A 15,688-nucleotide genomic window follows, 5' to 3' on the forward strand; every position below is an offset into this window, starting at 1 on the left:
TTTAATTGCTTTTAGATTTTGAAAAAGAACTCGGAGAGTGAAAACAGTAGCATTCAATCTATTAAATCATATAATGTATATTGCATTGTAGCCCTGAGTCGACTGAGTATGATGAGAGATTCCTTTCTTCTCCGAGAATTAATCCATATGTAATGATTCCCTCCCCTCTTTTCCTGCCCTGCCCCAGTAGCACAGCTTCTACCACAGTATTGTGTGAGGAGCAGCCAGGCTCGAGCTGTAAGTAGCCCGCAAGAAGAAAACTACAACTCCCGTGATGCCGTGCACCAGCGCAGTGCGCGATGGGAGTTGTAGGTTAACAGCGTTTCTGTTCCCTCAGAGGAGGGATGAAAAAACTACCATTCCCAGGAAGCGCGGGGCTCCGGCGCAGGCGCAGAACGGGGTGGAAGGAGGGGGCGTGCTCCACGGGGCTGTCTATGTCTGTCGGTTTCGGGCGCTAGTCGCCATTTAGCGCGGAGAATTAGCCGGGCCGGGCCGGGCGTAGCGGCTCCTCCCCCCTACCCTCGCGAGGGAGACACCCGGGCTCCCCGGCCGGGGCCTTGCGGAGGAGGCGGCTTCGCGGGCGGCCCCGGTGAGAGACCCGCGAGGGGGGTTTCCGGCTCCCCGTGAGGCGCCGGCAGGCAGCGAGGGGGGCGGCCCCGCGGCGAGCGGTTACTTCCTACCGGGAGGAGGCCGAGGTCGCCATGGGCGCCGTGTGAGGCGAGAGCTCCCCCAGGCTCCGAGCGACCGGGCCGTGCCGTGCCGGGCCTGCCCTCCCCTCTCGCGGCAGGGGAGTGCGGGGCCTGCGCCCCCGGCCTGGGCCTGCCCCGCTCCCCACCCCCAGCCCGGGGGGCCAGTCGCTTTTCCTCTCAGAGAGCAGCTGGTCTGGCCCGCTCCAGGCAGCCAGCGGCTTCTCCCGGCCCGGCACCTGCCTCAGGCTCCTCTCGACTTCTCCCCCCTAGTCCCGTGTCCCGGCCCCGCTGCTGTCGCTCCATGTCGGCCCCGCTGCACGGCTCCCCGCTGCAGGATGGATGTGGACGCTAAGCAGGGACCCACCCCGCCGCCGGCCCAGCAGCCGCCGCCAAGCCCCGCTGTGAGGAGCCCTTGGGACCCTCCTCTGTTGCAGCAGCAGCCGGACGCGCTCCCCGCTCACTGATACCTCCCACCCCGCATCCTCTCAGCAGCGCTACCCCGAGCCCCGCAGCACCATGTCGGAGGGCTCCGCAGAGAGCAGCAGCCCGGCCCCCCGCTTCCTGGCTCCCCCGCCGCCTCCGCCCAAGAACGGCTCTAGCTCGGACAGCTCCGTGGGGGAGAAGCTAGGAGCCGTCGCTGACCATGATGGCTCGGGGGCCGGAGGAGCAGGCGGCGAGGTGGGAGGCGGGGGCCGGGGCGAGGAATACCGGCGCCGCCGTCACACCATGGACAAGGACAGTCGTGGGGCTGCAGCCACCGAGCACCGCTTCTTCCGCCGTAGCGTGATCTGCGACTCCAATGCTACTGCTCTGGAGCTGCCTAGCTTGCAGCCCGCAGCACCCCCGGCCGTCGCCACTCCCGGGAGTATCACCCCGCTGCTGGGCTCCCCTCCTGAGCCTGCTAGTCAGACCCCCTGCGTCTCTGTCACCCACGTCCCCCTGCTGTTGCAGCAGCCGTCTCTGTCGCTTCCCCACGAGGAACAACCCATTCAGGAGCCCCCTGCAGCAGAGGACATCGCCCCCCTACTGCCCAAAGCAGAGGCAGAGGAAGCTGCCCCCGTACCCCATACCAACACGGCAGGCAGTGCAGCCACCGCCAGCCGGGAGCTCCAGGAGGGGCGGAACCGACAGCAAGAGGATATCGAGGAGTTAGAGACCAAGGCGGTGGGCTTCTCCCTTGACGGCCGCTTCCTCAAATTCGATATTGAGATTGGAAGAGGCTCCTTCAAAACTGTCTACAAGGGGCTGGACACGGAGACTACGGTGGAAGTTGCCTGGTGTGAACTGCAGGTAAAAGAGGTGCAAATTCCCCAAGCACAGTCATTCCCCTGCTGGCAGCCTCAAGAGAAGGGCAGAATCCTCAGATGACAGGTCAACTGTCATCAGGGATGGGTGACACAGTTTTCCCTAGGTGCCACCCAGCCAGCCATTCCTTGAATGGAGGGAGCAACTTCTCCCATGAGCTAGGCTGCCTGTTCGATTCCCTAAAGGTCTCTTCCCCCTTATGAGGTTGTCCAAGCACTGAGACTTCAGAAACAGTAACTGCACTGAGTTTGCTGGAGCACTTAGCCTTCATGTCTTCTAAAGGTAATTTGGAGAGTTGCATAAAATCCTTTACTTGAGGGATAAAGGGGTTCAAGCTATAAAATTAGCGTTCGTACTTACTGAAATCTAGTTCAAGTCTACCTCCAGCTAAGATAAATTTTTTCAAAAGATTGGCATTTGACATTAATGTCAAGAAAAAATGTATAAGGTAGGGGAAACACTTGCATGTGTTGCTAACGGCATCTTACAGGAGATACTCAAGTAATATGCTAGCAAAGTGCACATAATACAGAGGGAAACCAATGTAAAATTAAACTTGAATAGGTTGTGTACTTGACTCCCCAGTAGCTCAGCCTAAGTCCCATGGCTGCCTGTTGATACACTGGAAAGTAAATGCTTGCCTTTTGTAAAATTGCAAAGGCTGAAATTCAACTTTTCCAGGTAACTATCTGGTTAAACTGGTACAAAGATGTTGCCATACCTGCCAGTTCTTTGCTTCGACAAAGCTAAGGCTGTGCCGAAACCCAGTCTCATGATGGCAACAGCAGCAACTTCAGCTCCATGGCGAGTTGGAGCATGTATAACTAAATGAGAGGTAGGTTGCTGTGCAACAAGGTTAAGGGGGAGGGTAGAGCCTGGCCTACCAGTTACAAATATCTGAAATAGGGGAATGGAGCGTCTCTGCTCTTGAAAAATTGGAGGGGGCAGAACAAAGGCAGCAGTGGAAAGTAATCTTCCCCATTGCTTCTGAGGGATAAAGTGCATGATCTCAGTGCTCTCTCCTGACTGGCTGCAGTATCTCATGTGCCAAAATTCTTCCTCCTCCACAGAGCAACGTACCTACTCTCACAGTCAAACTGAAAAATGACTGAGACCACCCTCAGCTTGTATTTGTAGCATGCATTTTGAAAGCAAATGACACCCTCTGCCAGTGTGCTGGGTAGCTGTGCATCACCACATACCGAACAGGTTTGTGGTAATAGCTTTGCAAGCTTTTTTTTTTTTTTTTTTTTTTTGAAATAAATCCTAAAACCTACCAGTGCAGTCAGGGTACTGTTGTCATTGGTCCTGTCTGTGTTTAATAGTTGATGCCTGTTCAGATGCTAGGCACTACTTAAACTTTTAGTGCACAGTCTGAGTGGTGCATTATCTATGTTCTTTATGCAGTCTGATGTAATTTTGATTTGAAATCCTAATCTTATTCTCTGTTTAAAAGGCTCTGTGAGTTCATCTCTGATTCATCTTAATATTCAGATATTGTTTATTGACCTGAAATGATTGTCAGCTTGGTAGTGATAATTTCTTACTTCAGCAGATATCATGACAGTCAGGATGTACTAATGGTTATGGGGTACTATAGGAACAAATTAGCTAATAGAAACATCACATACCTTTTATTTACAGATAAGTCTCTTTATAAAACAGATTTAACCAAGATTTTGACGTTAAACATTCTTTTATCAGACACTTCAAAAATAACACAATGGTTGTAATAACAATGTAAAACAGAGGGAAGAAAATCTTTATAGAGTAAGTAAAGGGTGATGAATTCCAGTTAGGTTTTGCTGGAGTGGGTTATAGATTACATTATTACAATATTTCACAGTTTGCAGTTTAAGTACCAATTGTGTGATAACTCCACAGGGTGAGTGACAACGGTACAGGGCATGAATAGAGAACTGTCCTACAGGTGGTAGAAATAAACTAGCAACTACAGAAATGAGCCTGTGATGCATGGTAAATGAGTGTGTTGATTCCTCACTACCTTCGGTTGTTTTGACTGGAGAGGGACCCTGTAGCCAGTGGTCTTTAGTGATGCTACACATTTACTTCAGTAATAATTATAGGAGGATGTCATTGCAGTTCTGTCACTTACATTGACGTTTTCTTGATCTGCTCACTTCACTCAGACTCAAGTGTATGGCTTTGCAAGGATGAACTTACACTTTATAAGGATGATCTACTGATGCAAGGAGTGTTGCAGAGAGGAGGAATTAGTGAATTCCATGCCAACCTGAGGTGGATTAATTTCTTTTGTGAGCACAAATGAGCTCTGATTCTTTTAGGGCTGTCTTGACTTTGTGACCAATTTATGCTTAACCTTTTCATAGTTTTGGTGCTTTGAAAAGTATTTTAAAATACAATAGCTACCTCTTGTCTATAGTTGAAGCTAGTAAGGTAGGGGAAGAAATTCAAACAATTAAATCTTACTTTTCCTTTTGAAAAGAACTCTGTCCAAAATGTTCAGTTTATTCCTAGATCTCAAACACTAGCACTGCTATGTAATTTGGGAGCTGAAAGGGCATTCTAGACATAGGGGAGGTGATGAGCATGGCAGGTGTCCCTTTAGTTCAGGAATTTTTTTTTGTATCCAGTACTACCACAATAAGTCATATCTGAACTTTATAAGAATTTACTTAAGCATAGTGTCTAGCCACAGACACCGTTTTCTGGCTAAGGCTCGTTTGCATGATACAGCAGCCTAACCTGGTGTAAGTAAAACTTGATACATACACGGTATCATGCTATTGGAAAAGATGACAGAATGATAAAACATCACAGTTCTTACTTGCAAGATATGTGATTGGGGGTGGGGGGGAACTGCAAATGCAGTGCATGGAAGCCTACCAAAACTTCTATATGTATTTAACGTATAGTCTTTTGAGTATACATTTAATGCCTAAGTTATCTGAAACATCTTTGCTGATAGGAAAGGCTAAAATGCCAATCTTTTTACTGTTTATCAAAATGGTTAAATATTTTTGATCATGAAGTGTTCAAATTATACAGCACTGAGGACAGTCCTGCTAGAGCATTCAAGGATTTGGTGTATTACGCAGGCAAGCCTAGAATGGACTTGGCAATAGAATGTCTGTTTAACTGTGGGGTTTCTAACTGGATGACACAGCTGTCTTTGACTATAAACTAGGAACCCGGTAGGGAGATTAAGGTAGTATTTTCAGGAGTGTCTCTTCTTTTTCAAAAATAACAGGTATTTAAATCCACTTTGAAAAATGACTTTTCCCAAGTCACTTTGGAAAATCTCACACCATGTCTTTCAGAAGCCTGGATGACTGCATGGTGGTGTCCCTTGTGTTTGTCAGGCTGAGAATAGTAGCATAAATGGAAAAGTAAACATATTTTTGGTTCTCCAAAGGCTACAGGTGTGTAGCTTAATGGCAGTCCTCCCGTTTGCCAGATAGGAAACCTGGGTGAAATTTCTGTTTTCTCTTTCCTTATACAGGGAAGGTGGGAATCTGTGATTTGGAGGAATCAATGATATTGAGGCTTTTGGGGCTCTGGGAGTGATTCAATGGAACCCCAGTAAGCAGCCTTGTAGGATATTTTGGCTTCGCTCCAAATGCTTTGGTTCTCATTTCTGTTGTTCTCCTTCCACTGGTTACATGCATTGAAGTGCATCTTCCATTGTCATAATTGGACGTGTCATAATTGCATCTAGAAAGAGGTTAGGGTCAGCACTCATAGGCTTCATGATGTAGATGGCAAGGACAAAATCAGTTGAATATCTCCTTGTGAATGGAATGGCAGTAATTCAAAGAAGAGAAAATAGCTATGTGTAACTCTTAACATAGCTGGTTAATCTGATTGTTCAAAAATGAAAAACAATTCTTAACTGCCTCTTTTGGTTCAGTAGCATTGCTATTAGGAATACATGATGCCTTATTCTTGTTACATTAAACTTAATAACCCTGTATTATTGAGTAACTGTAGGTCAGAGGAAGTCACAGTTCCAGCTGATTATTCATGCAAGTCTTAGGTGTGGTCTGTGAACCTCCAGGTAAGTCCCTCCTTTTCTCTCATTGAGTCAGTTTTGAGTGGGATTGTGTAGTCTACTTAGGTTCATCAAATAACACTGACCTGCGGAATAACTGGTTTGAACTGAGAATCTTCTGAGTGATGTTGGATTGCTATGGGAATTTATCACTTGTGAAGGAGCACTAATACTGTGTATCTTTTAAACATGAAAGTGCAGTGGGTGTTCAGCCTGCTCTTAAAATAATTAATCCCTCCTTTCTTGATGTGTGTGAGGAATTTGAAGAATTACCTTTAAGATGGAAAGGGTCTTCCTTTTAATGGGGAAAGGGTGATACAGGAGCCACCATGTGAAAGTTATTTTAAGTTGGTTGTGGAAATGCTTCCAAGGTGCTAGTGAAAGTAATATTAGCTGGAGCAATGCTGGTGTAGTAGTGTGTTCTGATAGTTTTGTTTAAATGAGTAAAAGCTGAAAATGAAGTTAATCTGAATTTGTTGCTATCGCTAATTCTCATTGTTAGCTCAGCTCTGATGTACAGGCCTATGTTGTAGAACTATAAATTCCAGTTAGACTACACACTCAAATCACTACATTTAGGTTTGGGATCAACCACCCCTAGTGATAGGTGTCCTTGCTTTTCTAGCATTGATGGTAAAGCAGTTGAATACAAACATAACTGCATTGCTGTTTACATGCAACTGGCATTACTCTAAAATAAACTGCAGGGGGGAGAAATGATAAAGCATGCAGCCCTTGAATTTTACTACAGGAAGCAGTGATGTACAAAACGTGTTTTCATACACAAATTTCACTGAAGGAACATTCTGGCTGTGATAGAAAAATGTAAATAAGGAACCCTCTATTTAAGGGTAAAATGTACCCTTATATAAATATTTAAATAGGCTATGAGAAGTTGGCTGGGTATGAGGTAGGTTTAATTCTTAAGTGGTAATTTTGACACAGTCTAATTTTTAATTTAGCTCAAACTCTTAATACAAAGATGAAGTCTGTTAACACATACAAATAAGTGGAATGTAAAATGTAGCTTTCAGGCTTTAATATGCCAGTCTGTGCAGACTGGTTGGTTTCTCACGCTGTTGCTTGGACAGTTTAGGGTCACTGAATGCATTATGAGTCTCTGTGACATTCTGTCCTGAGCCAAATTTGGTGGATTACAGGGTAGGATGCCAGTAAGGGATGGGTTTTAGGTCTTCCAGGGTGTTTTTTCCATCTGCTTTCATTGTGTCATAGTAGAAGATGATTCTTGGAGAGAAGTTGGTAGGCATTCAGAGCAGATGACCATACTACCTGAAAGTGTGTTGGGCGACCATTTGAGAAAGCAGGACCTGGTTAGTTAGAAAACAGATCTCTTCATTCAACTTGAATTTGTCTCGCTTGAGGCTTTTGATTATTTGGAGATTTATTTGAATGGTGTCCAACTTCTTTTCAATCATGACAGTGAGCGGCCATGTTTCAGTCTCATGTTTCAGAGTGCTGACCACCAAAGCATTGTATATGCTTAGCCTCATCTCTCTACTTAGCAGGGTGGTCAGTTTCCAGAATATGCTCTTAATAAGGTGCCCTACTAGTGACTCTGCTTTTGCAATGCTTCCCATGTTACTGATGCCAAAGGCAAGGTTGGTGAAATCACTGACAGTCTTGGGTGGCTGCCCATTAAGGTGCTTGAGCACTCAGTGTTCAGAGCAATCAACTGGAAGAATTTTGCTTTTACCCCAATTAATTTTCAGGCTGACTTTTGCCACTGAGCTTTCCCAGGACTTTAAATGCTGCAACTAGCTTGTCTCTTGATTCAACAGCTGGTGTTGTGTTGGTGAGGTTCTTATCAAGGCATATTTCAAAAGTGCATTTACATAGTGTCTGGTCAAGTGCATAGTCTATGATGGCATTGAAAAGTTCTGGGGCAGCAAAGCATCTTTGTCAAATTCCCAATCTAATTTGGAAGAAGGCAGTTCTTTTCCCATGTACAAGAACACAATTTGAGGTGTCTCCATATGGGAGATGGGATACTACAGGGGACAAGTATGTTGCTCCAAACCAAGGAGCTATTCTGGATATCAGAATTATCGTTTCCAAAATTTGCTATTGATGATATTAAATCTCATGCTTTATGTTTAAGCCAGTCTCTAACTACTAAAGATGGGGATGAGATCTATGTAGGGGGTAGATGATCTCACATCTGCATACTGTGGGTTTCTTTCATCTTCATCTGAAGCACCTGGTATGGGTCATAATCAGAAACAGGATACTGGACGTAGATTGACTTTGAGTCTGATCTAGTATGGCAAGTCCTACGTTACTGTGCCTACCTAGTATTGTGTAGTTTTAACTGGATGGATACAAAATTAATGAGGTTCACTGTCAAAAAAGTAGTAGCATTAAAGCACTAGATGGCTTGTTTGGCAATCATGTATGACTGGAGACAGTTGCCTAATCAACTATAGAAAAATGCTGAAAAACCTTACGATGGAGGTAATATGCCCACTAAAGTTTAAATATTGTCTTTTCATAAACTTGAATGCATATGAGTGTGCCGCACTTACGAATGCAGCATGATCATGTGAAGATGCACCACAGAGTGTGCCTAGATTCACCCTTCCTCGAATAAGTCATTATCAGACTGGCTAGGGGTGACTGAGAGGAAGAGGAGGATGATTAGGACAATCCAAATGGGGTCATCCACCATCCTTGTGCACTTTTTTACATTGTCATCCGATCTAACCCTTAGCCTAGTGTCCCACCCAGTGGTTTTAAGGCGTTCCAAGTTGTTTTGCCCAGGATTGTTGAGATGCATGCTCTTGGGTGCTAGAAAAGGTTCACATTCATGGGATTTTTCATTCACAACAGAGTGGGCATGCTGTTAAAGAAACATTCGGCAGCTAGCTAAAAATCTCTGGCTCGCTCCAGACTGCATTATTTTCAAGGTTTCTTAGAAAATGCTCTTAAAATACTTAGATTAAAAAAAAAAAGTGTTCAAGGATTTTTCAGTAGAAGAAAACTTTGACAATATTGTGGTGGAGGTTGGAGAGTTCTTATTAGAGTTTCATTTGTAAGTCAAGTCTGTAACTTAAAATTTCAAGTCTGAGCTGAAGCTTGCATTGATGTCTGAGCTTACCTGAAAAGTAGAAATGTATCAGGCTGCAGAACATATATCCTTATTTTGAAGCCCATCTCTTGGTTAAAATGACTAGGTACTGCTGAGTGACACATAAGAGGACCTGGTATTTTAGCAGGCTTATGCTGGGAGGAAGGAATTGTGGGGGAAAAAGCTAGTAATACTTTCAGTGCAGAAAGAGATATGGTGCCCTCTTCTGCTTGTTCAGTGCTGTTTTAAATGCCTGAACTTGGGATACTAGAGCCATCTAGTGATTCACAGGATAGGCAGCATCAGTACAAGCTTGTTCCTTCTATCCTACCAGTAAGACTAAAATGAGGTGGAAGGCCCACCAAGCCTCTTCAATTCTTGGCATATCTGTTGAGACAGCCAACAAATTTTTTTATGTGCTGATTTATGATGTGCAAAGTCTAATGGGAGTAGTTCAAGAACCAACTGACTTATTTCAACTAGGTCAGTGAGCAGTCATCAGACTGTGAAACATTGAGTGCCTATTCTCCCACTGCAGCATAACTCCCATTGACTATGATGGGAGAATAGGGCTCCTTAAGCCACTGATACAGAAAGGAGAGATTCTGTCTCATGACTTTTCAACTCCCTCTTCATTAAATGGCTGTACCAGTCCCTACTTTTGCTACACCAGTAGCTGAAGATAGGTTGTGAGTCTAATCTACTTCTTTCCCTGCCAGTTAGATGTACTTTTTTCCATTTTTAGTTGTCTGCCTTCTTTCTCCCCCGAACCCACACAGTGAATGACTGTGAAACATGCCCATAATCTGTAGTATGCCTGTGTTCATTGGCAGTAGAGGCATAGGACCCTTGGTCTTTGAGTGCTTTGGCATAAGTTAGGTAGAATAGTTGTGATGGGATGCATTCGGATGACCGACAATATACCATGTGTGACAGATGACCATAGTCTGGTATTGTTAATGCAGCTGGTCTGGCCAGACAGCCTTGCTTAGCCATTTAAATGTCTACTGAGTTGGTATCAATGTTAGCCATGCTGCTTTTTTTTTTTTCCTGTCTGATCTCTTTTATGGTGTTAACAGCCCTAACAGGAGAGAGATCATTTTTGCCTTACTAACTCTTTCTGGTGAGTTGCTTGGACTCCAACATATGCATCTTGAACAATATGAAAACATTGACTATTTCTGTCCTTGTTAAGATGACTGACACAAACTAGAACATATAAATATTGCTATTAAAAGATGAAATCCAGGCGATTATCTTAAGGATTTAAACATCTGCGTACGCTTATGTAACCTGCATTTGTTAATAGCAGCTTCTGTGTTACTGCTAGGATTTGGTTAAATGTTACAGAATGTCAGCATTTCTTTATTCTCCAGATGAGCTTTTATGAGGCTTTATTTCTTAAAGCCTTGATATATTTTTAGTTTTCTCTCCCCTCTGTCAACTGTTTACAATGTAACTTCAAGATGCTGCCCAGTTTCCTTGGGATAACAGCAATTTTTTTTCTGAATAAACCTGTTTTATCAAGAGTTATGTATATATGGGAAGCATTAGCTTCTGAAATCCTGTAAGTACTCTATGCTGAAATGATTTGTTCTATATTCTTAGCCGTTTTTAGCTGGCTTGGACCCACTCAACATAAGATACTTTTAGGCAGGGGAAGGAACCATGAGAAATGATTTCTAACTTGAGTTGGAGGGAGCAGTTGAGACTTACTGAATGCAGACCTGGTTCTGTCTCACTGTAGGTTAACTATCTCAGAAATACTGGTGGGGAAAACTGACTGAATTTGTTAGAAATCTCCTATGTTGAGCTTCCAGCAATATTTTTCACTTCAGTATTGCACTTGGGATCTAGGCAAGTAGGGAGCTGTTGTGTAAAGAGTGCTCTTTGGAGGAAACCTCATGCTGGTCACATGCAGAAAACAATATACAATTCACTGGTTTAGTGAGTTGTCAGATTTACCAGAAGCATGTAGTGTGCTGGAAACTTAACAGCAAAAATTAAAGTAGCTGATGGCAGAGTGAGCTCTAGTTTCCTCTTCGCGCCTTCTTTTTTAGTGAAAAAACCACAAACATCCTTCACATGCATATTGATTCAGCTGCTAATCTGAAAATGGCTTGGCCCTTTCTAAAATGTTTGCATCTGAAAATTTTACAGTGGACACTTGCATTTTTCATCTTGATGGCAACTACAGGCCAATTCAAATTTTACGATGAGATTTTGCTGTTCAGATGCACAACAGGCTAAGGCAGCAAAGAGTCCTGTGGCACCTTATAGACTAACAGACGTTTTGGAGCATGAGCTTTCGTGGGTGAATACCCACTTTGTCGGATGCATATTGGATGCATGTGCATCCAACGAAGTGGGTATTCACCCACGAAAGCTCATGCTCCAAAACGTCTGTTAGTCTATAAGGTGCCACAGGACTCTTTGCTGCTTTTACAGATCCAGACTAACACGGCTACCCCTCTGATACTTAACAGGCCAAGGGAGCAACTCCTGACAGAAAAGCCCCACTGCCTTACAGGTGAACTTGGGAGAATGTAAGGCTATGAGAGTAAACTCAGACAGAAAATCTGGAATGGAGCCCCTAAGGCAGTCAGGTACTAACATTTAGTATCTTTCTGGCAACTCCTGTGGCAGATCAGGTAGTAGATGTATTGGTGGTTCTTCTTCACTGGATTTTACTGGTGACGTCCAGAGGGGGGGTTCTGATGCATGGGCAACTCAGGGGCTCCATATCATCTGTCCAGGCTTGTGCCCTGGAGACGTACACAACACTATAGTCCCCTTCATCAGAAAAAAAAAATACATTACTAGGGAATGTTTTCTAGAGCAGGAGTGGTGAAAGGCCTGGTTCTCGAGTACAAACGCATTCTAGGACTTGTCTGCAGTAAAACTTCTGTGCTTACATGGCTCAGATGTAAATTAGTGGTCCCCATTGTTGATTCCAGGGTAGAAAGGGCTCTGGGTTGGTGTTGCCCTTTGTTATGTGGACTGGCTCTGGGCTGCTCTATGCTACATGGTGTTTAAAACATCAGTTGTTGCCTGAAGCTTTAAGAGCTGTTGAAATTAATGTTGAAAATGCAGAGGGGAATCTTCTAGCAAAAGTGCTCATTTTGAGACTACATTAATGAGCACAAGGGAACTCTTCATGCTTTCCAGCAGGGTCCACGTGTGCCAGTTAGCGCATGACACTCCAGTGAGCACTGAACTTACACTCCTCTAGTGTGGATGAAAGCACGGTGTAGACAAGCTCTAAGTCACTTTCATATTGTCTTGGACAGGGCAAAACTTAATGACTTGGTATGACAGATGACTTCCTTTATTGTCTATTTGGTAAGTTTTCAGTCTGCTGATCTTCAGAAGCTTCTTCCAAGGGCCTTAAATTGTAACTTGCTGTTTGTAGACCATGCCTTATGTGTGGGCACTATTGTAATGGCCTGTGATTTGCATTTTTCACAAAGCTTCTTAGTTTCTAGTATACAAGAGCTAAAATAGTCATGCTTTCAACCTTATTTGAGTACAGCAACTTTTATTTAAAAAAAAAAAAAGTACAGCTATCTGCTTTTTTGGTACCTCTACCAGATTAGAATCATAGAATATCAGGGTTGGAAGGGACCTCAGGAGGTCATCTAGTCCACCCCCCTGCTCAAAGCAGGACCAATTCCCAACTAAATCATCCTAGCAAGGGCTTTGTCAAGCCTGACCTTAAAAACCTCTAAGGAAGGAGAGTCCACCACCTCCCTAGGTAACCCATTCCAGTGCTTCACCACTCTGAGTGAAAAAGTTTTTCCTAATATCCAACCTAAACCTCCCCCACTGCAACTTGAGTCCATTACTCCTTGTTCTGTCATCTGCTACCACTGAGAACAGTCTAGATCCATTCTTTTTGGAACCCCCTTTCAGGTAGTTGAAAGCAGCTATCAAATCCCCCCTCATTCTTCTCTTCTGCAGACTAAACAATCCCAGTTCCCTCAGCCTCTCCTCATAAGTCATGTGCTCCAGCTCCCTAATAATTTTTGTTGCCCTCCGCTGGACTCTTTCCAGTTTTTCCACATCCTCCTTGTAGTGTGGGGCCCAAAACTGGACACAGTACTCCAGATGAGGCCTCACCAATGTCGAATAGAGGGGAATGATCACGTCCCTCGATCTGCTGGCAATGCCCCTACTTATACAGCCCAAAATGCTGTTAGCCTTCTTGGCAACAAGGGGACGCTGTTGATTCATATCCAGCTTCTTGTCCACTGTAACCCCTAAGTCCTCTTCTGCAGAACTGCTTCCTAGACATTAGGTCCCTAGTCTGTAACAGCGAATGGGATTCTTCCGTCCTAAGTGCAGGACTCTGCACTTGTCCTTGTTGAACCTCATCAGGTTTCATTTGGCCTAGTCCTCTAATTTATCTAGGTCCCTCTGTATCCTGTCCCTACCCTCCAGCGTATCTACCACTCCTCCAAGTTTAGTAACCCTCAAAGTGCCAAGCAGGTTCTATAGTTAAGAGAAGTGTGCTGTAATACTTTCCCAACATATATAAAGACAGACAGGAAGGAATATAAAGTGCCTGTCATGGACCAGGTGTAGACAATATTTAAAATACTGAGTGGGAAGAAAAGAGAACTGGTTCTCTTGCTGCACTCTCAATTTGACTGGCAAAATTACTTATTTTTTAGAGGCTTTAATGCATGTGGTGGCACTTGCTTGAAGTAGGACAAATGTCCAATCTTATAGCCAATGTTTCATTAAAACTAGGGAAACATATCCAAAAAAAATCAGATCTTTCCAACCTGAGACTTTGTCTTAGGCTTGGGTAGTCATAGCAGTTGAAGCTCCTTTATTACAAAGTGTAAAATGGAAGTGAGGTTTGCTGTCCAGATAGTAGAGACCTGAAAATAAAACTAGTTCTGACTCAGTGCTGCTGACTGTGCAATTCCTCATAAGGAACACTGAGGGCTGATGAAGCATTTGAAATAGAAAGTTGGAGAATTGCAAACAATAGTTCCACAATTTATATGGTCTTGTCTTAAAAACAAAAAACAAACAAAAACCTAACACTTAATTGTGAAGCTTTAAAATGTGTGAAGCAGGATGGAATAAATCTGCTAGTAAATGTTCAAATGTGCTAGTCTGCATGAAAATAAGTATCTGCTATTTGTGCTCAAACTTCTAGACTAAAACTTCAATTTCAGATTCTGCTCCTAGCTCTAGTGACTCTCGCTGATTTTGATTAAGTCACTTAACCTTGTCATGCCTGCATTTACACACAAAATCAGGATTGGGCTTATTTGACTCTCACTAGGCTATTGTGGATTTAATATTTTTGAAACACTTTGAACATGAGAAGCACTGTAGTTACACGTGCACTCGCAATTTCCAAAATGTGTGTCAGCAGGGTCAGGCAAAGTTAATTAGAATATCTGGTGACTTACTGGATTGTCCTGGTAATGTGTGTTGCCTCTGATCATGTATTAGAGTGAGCTGCATGGCTCATCTTTTGCACAAGGTGAGATTTAAAGCAATTATAATTAGCTGTCTATGAAGCAATTGATTTAATTGGGGGAGAAAATGAACCACTTAGTCTTGCAGCAATATCCATGTATTGGTTAGTGCTGAATGACTAGAAAATTCGTAAAAAACTCCATGGTGGTTTTGACATCTCTGAAACATCTAAAGAGAACACATTGGGTTCATTGATGAAGGACAAAAGTGTTAGTTAGAAACTGTCTTGAAGTTACAATTAAACTACTTAACATTGCTCCCCTGCATTTGGGTGAAGTGGAAAAATGGGGAGACTTTTACAATCATGCATTGTATTTCCTTGATCTGTCCCTTTTCTCTTGTGACACCTTGGGACAAAACAGCCGCGATCTAGTGACCACTTAAGACACTGATTAACCATTACAGTGTTGCTGAATTTTAATGAAACCTTACATATTCTGGGTTGAAGATTTGGCAAGATACCTGGTTGGTCCTAATAGGTTCCCACACTCCATGCTTCCCTTCTTTAAGGGCTTATCTACACTTAAAATGCTACAGCGGTGCAGCTGTATTGGGTCAGTGCTTCAGTGAAGACAGTACTTATGTCGATTGGGAGAGGTTCCCCTATCGGTTTAAGTAATCCATTTCCCCTAGAGGCAGTAGCTAGGTCGATGGGAGAATTCTCTAATCTAGACAGGGCCCTGTTTGGACCTATATTCTTTGGTGACCAGTGACAAATTCTGCAAAGCAGTGGAATTACTTAGTTGGGGAACTTTAATTTCAACTTGTAAAACTGCAGTAGATAACTATTCTGTAGTTATTTGGGCAATAAAACTTGCAATTTATATATATATATATATACACACACACACACCCACACCCAGTTAATAGTAAACTTTCTCAAATTAAATACCAAATTACAATAGTAACCTTGTTATGCTTTCAAAAACTTATTGTTGAAAATAAGTAACATCCTGTTCAACTTTTTCTAACTTAGTGCCAAATTCCTGTTGAAGCTTAAACAATGCGTAACTGCATTGTGGAGGGCAGTCACAGTGGACAAGGAGGATTTAGAAATCGGGGAGGGAACTAAATGTG

General features: G+C 43.5%; 1 protein-coding gene across 3 annotated transcripts in view; it reads left to right on the forward strand.

The window, feature by feature from the left end:
- The first annotated feature begins 473 nt into the window (after positions 1 to 473).
- The window catches only part of WNK1 (WNK lysine deficient protein kinase 1), a 182,207-nt gene continuing 166,992 nt past the window's right edge, over positions 474 to 15,688 (forward strand). Inside the window, exon 1 of one of the 3 annotated variants that reach the window (XM_044991136.1) lies at positions 474 to 1,979. In XM_044991136.1, coding sequence (XP_044847071.1) covers positions 1,206 to 1,979 — 774 coding nt within the window. In that variant the 5' untranslated portion in view covers positions 474 to 1,205. The remainder of the gene's footprint in view (positions 1,980 to 15,688) is intronic. The other 2 variants (XM_044991155.1, XM_044991146.1) reach the window with 2 other exon arrangements.

This window comes from Mauremys mutica, chromosome 1 (assembly GCF_020497125.1).
Source record: "Mauremys mutica isolate MM-2020 ecotype Southern chromosome 1, ASM2049712v1, whole genome shotgun sequence".
In the NCBI taxonomy this organism is placed as follows: Eukaryota; Metazoa; Chordata; order Testudines; family Geoemydidae; genus Mauremys; species Mauremys mutica.